Here is a 6,000-nt window from a genome sequence, read left to right as displayed (position 1 = left end):
GACACAGGGCTGCTTGCTGCGGCTGAGTATTTGGCTCCCCCGTTCCGCTCCAGTGCAGGAGGCTGCCTCAAACCCTATCCTGGAGTCATTCACAGGCAGCTGGCGCTGCCCTGTCTCTGCACTCGGCCTCTCTGCAGGAACGCTCCTGCCCGCGGCCCTGGCTTTGGGGCTTTTCCAGCTCCTTTATTTCTCCTTCATGGCAGACGCACGCTTTGGGCTGAACCCAATGCAGGCCCCGGGTCAGCATCCCTCCGCTGCCCTGCCAGGGCCTGGGGTTAGTTTCCCCAGAGAACAGCTACAGAGAGGGGCATGTGAAGTGCTGGGGGCTTCCCTGGGCCACTTTTTCACCCCAGACTGTGAGACTCTTTCAGGCTCCTGCAGGATCAATGTTACTGGGTCTGTACTCTGCCCTGTGGCCTCAGAGCCCAGCCTGCCCTGCTCCTGCCACAGACCCAGCTTTCCCCCTCCCCTGACGCCGCAGCTTGGCTGTTCAGCCAGTGAATGTTTCATCTCCTCACCCACCCCCTTGCCCACTAGGGAGCTCCAGGCTCTGCCTCCTTCCTTCCCCCAGCTGTGCCCCCCATTGTTAGCCTGCACTTTAATGATATTTTCATGACTGTTTTAGACCCTCTCTGGGAGCCGTGGGGGACGAATGTGCATTACATCATCCCCCTTCCCTCCCAGTAAATCAGGCACTGGGCTGTGCGTATCCATGACCCATTCATGACAGGGATAAAATCCAGATGTTCCAGCCCTACGTGCAGCTGGGTCATTTCCTTTTTTGGCTAAGAACGGGAGGCTCTTAAACTCAACTGAAAGAGGAGCCTGGGGGCCCGTTTGTAAAGAAATCTTTTGCGGTTAATCCCTGGAAATGGCTCTTCAGAAAACATGGGCTTGCAGAGCTCCTGCCGGAGGACAGGCTCCCTCAGGAAACCTCTGCAGCCAGAGGTGTCTGCTCATTGTTTGAGACCTAGTAGCAAAACCAGAGCTCAGGTCCCAGCACAACGGCAGCGACAGAATCAGAATGGAAAGAATAGTTTTGCCGCCCGCCAGAGCGAATGTTTGTAGGAGCCTCCGAGCAAGGCAGGCCTGTGAGCGCGCAGAGCCAGCACTGAGGTCACAGAGACTCGGAGGCTGTCTCTTTCATCCCGGCTTCCCCTCGCACAGGGATCTGGAGAGCTGGTAGCTCAGCTCAGGGGAAGTGGAGCGGGAATGCTAGGGAGGCTGGGGGCCAGGCAAAGGCCCAGAGGAAGTCACGATGGCTGTTAGTAAATGTAAAGGAATCTGTGGAAAAGAGTTTCAGATGTTAGGGGAATAAATGATTCCACAGCAGATTAAAGTGAGTAATGAGCGTACAAGGCGGACGGGATGGAGACCAAAGTTACCCCAGCTGGGGACTGCAGCAACATCCCCACAGAGGCTCTTTCCACAAGACCTCAAGAGCTGGAGCGGAGGTCAAATGGAGCGAACGCAGGGAAGCACAAGGGGCTTTTCTGTAATGTGGAAACACTTAATTCGGTGTCATGAGAGTCACATGCCAGTGACTAAAATGCCAGATCCTGCCAGCCCAGGATCCACTGCACTGCTGGGTCCAGAGGAGCTGAACCAGTCCAGGACCTACTGAAGTCATCAGCCCATATAAGACTTTCCTGGTGTCAGAGTGGTGACCACTTAACTCCTGTCCCCAGGCTTGAAGCCTTCATGTACCGGGAAGCCCAGGAAGGGCCCAAGCACTTTGTCTGGGTAGCTGAGCAACGTGCAAAGCCTAAAGTGGCAGATGACGGATCTAAGGAGAGGGTCTCCACTGCATCCTCGAAAAGCCGGAAGTGCGGGGAAATTGGAACTGGCCTAAGGGGGGACTGTGGTATCTTCCTAGAGTTAAAGTCTTGGCAGGCCGCTGGGGGGAGGGGGAACCATGGGGAGTGCAGGGGGCTGCCCCCAGTTCAGGGCTTTGGGAGCAACCCTAGGGAGAGTAAAGAGCTATTTTACCTTTTGAAGACAGCCTGACCCACAGCGATGATGTTAATTCAACCCCACCCTACTCCCACCCCTGCTTGGAGAAAATACAGCCAGAGAGAGGTGTCATTACAATGGTTTATTATATAAAGCCTTACAGAAACATACAAGAGACCGGAGGGTAGGACACTTACATAGGAAGCTTCCTTTCTAAAAACCGCTCCAAGCTCTTCAGAATAGCACACACTCAAACTCTGACTTACCCGCATCAAAGCTTTCAAACAAGGGTTTCAGTAAGGATTTGAATACACAGCTAATACGCTTCAACATGCATAACATTCTGTTGGTAAATGAACCCTGCCTGGGGATGGGGCTAGCCGTTCCTCCAGCGGGTTTGAGTAACAGATAAAGTACAAAAAGGAAAACACAAGGAAGGCGTGTTCAGAAAAGCATCCCATTACCTTGAGGAGGGGGAGAGGGAAGGGGGAGGACAGGGCAGGGCTGGTGTGAGCACCTCAAGTGAGACAGGGCTCTAGGGGAACTCTAGACAGCTCAGCAATTTTGCATAGCAGGGTCTTCAGAGAAGCAAAGCTCCGCCGGCTGGGACACCTCATTTTCAGTTCCTACCTGTAGGGCCCTTAATGGCTGTGAAAAAGGTGTCATGGCACAGACCATGAAATCTGGTCTTTTGTGTGCTTTCACCCTATTCTATACAGATTTCACAGGGGAGACCAGTGTTTCACAAACTGGGCGTCCTGACCCAAAAGGGAGTTGCAAAGAGGTCGCAAGGTTATTTTATGGGGGTCGCGGTGCTGTCACCCTTATTTCTGTGCTGCCTTCAGAGCTAGGCAAGGGGAGAGTGGTGGCTGCTGGCCAGGTGCCCAGCTCTGAGGGTAGCGCCCTGCCAGCAGCAGGGCAGAAGTAAAGGCGGCAGTACCGCAACCCCTACTACAATAACCTTGTGACCCCCGCCCCCAACTCCTTTTTTGGTCAAGACCTCTACAATTACAACACCATGAAATTTCAGATTTAAATAGCTGAAATCATGAAATTTACCATTTTTAAAATCCTATGACCATGAAATTGACCAAAATGAACTGTGACTTTGGTAGGGCCCTACATCTCTGGGAATGAGAAGCCCAGACTTGGGGCGAAGGTCAGCAAGCCCCAACCAGCACCTGACCTGCAAGATGCTGAGCAACCACAGCTCCCCCTGCAGCCAATGAGCATGAAGAAAGCTCAGCGCTTGGCGGGAGGGGGCACAGGAGGAGCAGAGCCTTTGGCTGCTGTCTTGGGGGCTGGTTCAATTCATCTGCAGCTTTGCCTGTTGTTAATACAAACACAGCCCCCATTCGTCCCCCACTCCCATCCAGCTCCCATGCAGCACCCTGGGCTGAATTCCGAGCAGAGCCTGCAGCCGAGACACAACTGTGCACAAACCGCCAGAGGATAAACCACCATATTTGGGGTCAAAATACATGGCATGTGGCCGAGCTCGGTAAGAGGCAACAAGCGGCCCTGTGTCTGCAGCACCCGGTAAGGGGGAAGGAGCAGACAACACCGCCAGCTCCAATGGCTCTAGCTGCCTCTGAAATGCCCTTTTCAACTGCTCTGCTAAGCGGCTCTCAGGCAGACAGGAGAGCTTCTGGCTGCCAGCCGGGCAGCACCTGCACACAGAGCACGAGACTAGCTCCGAAAGCACCTGAGCCGCTTCTCAGCGCTCTTGCAGTCGGCGTTAAATAAACTCATTCGTGCAGCTCTTGGAAGCTGATGGGGACCCTTCTGCTGGGGGCAGAGCAGGGGGAGGGGAGATGCTGCAGGAAGGTGGGGGCACCAGAGCCCTCAGCACCAGCTGGTGATTCAGGTTCCCCTGCCATATTAGTGACACCATCTCCCTGAAGACGTGAGGAACAAGGGGGGAGAGAGACATCAGAAAAAGCCATTCCCCAATGTGGGCCATGTGCTCAGTCCAGCATGCTCTGCTCACAGCCAGCCAGAAACACCCAAGGCTGCAATGAACAGCATAGAAAGCGTTGCAAACTTGCCCAGTGAGATGCCAGGTTACCCTCACGTTAGGGGAACAGGCTGTGCTGGAAACCCAGCCTGGGGAGGCAGGAGCCTCAGGAGAGCCTGGCTCCCAGGACAGGAGCTGCTGCCCATCACTCAGAGCAGAGGATCACGCAGGGGAGGGGAAGAAAACCAGTAAGAAGTAGCAGGGACAAAGCTGCGGTCAGCACATGGAGCCTAAGGCCACTGCCAGCCCCTTTGCTCAGACAGGGGCTCCCGGCTCAGCCAGCGCCCAAGTGCTTAGGAAGCAAAGGGAAAAGAAAATAATGAGGGACTTGGAAGCTCCTTTTGTTTGGCGTTTATTTAGCTTCACTCTGCAGAAAGCCCAGGGTGGCTTATTCTAGCTTTCAGGGGAAGGGCACAGGCACCCTGAGCACACACTGTGGTGAGGGGATCAGCCCTCTCCAGGGCAACAAAAGGCACATCTCCCACCTGCCCAGGGTGTCTGGCACGAAGCCCCTGAAGAGCAGATAAAGCCCCTGATCCACATCCTCTTGCCAGGCTTATAGGTTGCTGCTGCAGTCGCGGCAGAGGATCTCGTCGTGCCGGGGGATGAAGCCTTTCCCCACCAGCGAGCTGGTGCAGCGGGCACAGTTGAAGCAGTTGTGGTGCCAGTGACGATCCTCAAAGGAGATGTATTTACCCCCTCCGAAGCCTAGAGAAGGGGGACAGAGCGTAAGGTTACCCGGAGCACTCAAGGCATATTCCTGAAGGGCCTAGGGTCGGCCCTCCAGTCGGGGATGAGCCTGGGGCTATTTCCATCTAGCTATGGTGCTTCTATGCCCCCCCCACATCATAGCTTCTAACCCCCCCCACAATCTTATACACAGGAAGGACCAGCCCTAGCTTAGAGCTGGGGAGCTGAGGCCCAGAGACTTGCCCCATGTCATGCAGGGAGCCAGGCCAGAGCAGGTCTCCCAAGCCCCAGGCCAGAGCCCAGAGCCCTCTATGCAGCAGGCAGCACTGGCCATGAGCAGCCAGTTGGGGGTCTGTCCACGACACTGAGTAACTAAAGCTCTTCGGGAAGGACCTGAGTGGAGCCAGCCGGCTGAGGGAAGCCACGTTCTGCCCCCTGTCCAGACGGCAGAAGGACATGCAGGTTTCCTACATGCTATTGCAGAGACAGCAATAAAGATAAACACTGGGGACCTGGGGCGAGGCAGCAAACCAGCATCGTCTCTAACCACGGAACCAGGGTTCTGACTCACCAAGTGACTCAGTGGCTGCATTGGCCTTTCCGGGAGCAGTAAACCCAAGCCACAGAAGGAGGGTCAGTGAAGGAGACCAGGCAGCCTCCTGGTGCAGGTGTGTGGAGGGAGAGACCCACTCCCCTCACTGTGAAAAGTCCAGTTTCTGGAGCCTCCCAGCCCATTGCTGGGCTGCAAAACCTTCCCACATTACTGTAGGTGGAGAACCCTTCCAGGGCCCCAACTGAGGGACCAGCAGCCCCCAAACGAGAGGCCAGTCAGAGCCATCAGATCCCACCATACGGAGCATGTCCTGGGAGTTCTGCAGGAAGGTTGCAGGGTACCAAAATGCAGCCAGTCCTCCCCGGGTGTGCACAGTACGTTCCCTGCTCTGACAGGGGTAGGATACACCCAATATTTGAGCTTTGCAAGAACGAAGTGAGAGCAAGGAAACGAGCAACATAAACTCCTCACTGCAATTTAACTCCTTCCCATCGCATGGCCTCTCTACGAGCAGCTGAAACAGGCTGCCGGTGAACAAGTCCAGGAGCAGCCTGCCACACGCCCCCGGGGCACTCTTAGCAATAACGTTCTCCCATCCTGGGAGGCCTGAAGTTCTGAACAGCCCATCAGTGAGCCTTGGAGGGCTGCAGTGGGATGCAGAGGCCTTACGCTGGCCTGCTGCAGAGAGGAATTCACCACCATGAAGAGATCCCCCAGCAAGCTCTGCATTCTGCTCACAGGCAGAGCCACGGTACCCGCTCGCGAGGAACCATGTGCTGCGCACCAG

At 55.4% G+C, this 6,000-nt stretch overlaps 1 protein-coding gene across 2 annotated transcripts in view; it reads right to left on the bottom strand.

Annotated features, from left to right (window-relative positions):
- Positions 1 to 3,601: 3,601 nt before the first annotated feature.
- FHL3 (four and a half LIM domains 3) overlaps positions 3,602 to 6,000 on the bottom strand; it is a 47,063-nt gene continuing 44,664 nt past the window's right edge. For both annotated transcript variants that reach the window (XM_050932138.1, XM_050932137.1), the window contains exon 6: positions 3,602 to 4,678. In XM_050932138.1, coding sequence (XP_050788095.1) covers positions 4,527 to 4,678 — 152 coding nt within the window. In that variant the 3' untranslated portion in view covers positions 3,602 to 4,526. The remainder of the gene's footprint in view (positions 4,679 to 6,000) is intronic.

The sequence above is a fragment of the Gopherus flavomarginatus genome, chromosome 22, assembly GCF_025201925.1.
Source record: "Gopherus flavomarginatus isolate rGopFla2 chromosome 22, rGopFla2.mat.asm, whole genome shotgun sequence".
In the NCBI taxonomy this organism is placed as follows: Eukaryota; Metazoa; Chordata; order Testudines; family Testudinidae; genus Gopherus; species Gopherus flavomarginatus.
This window is presented reverse-complemented; position numbering and strand designations above follow the sequence as displayed.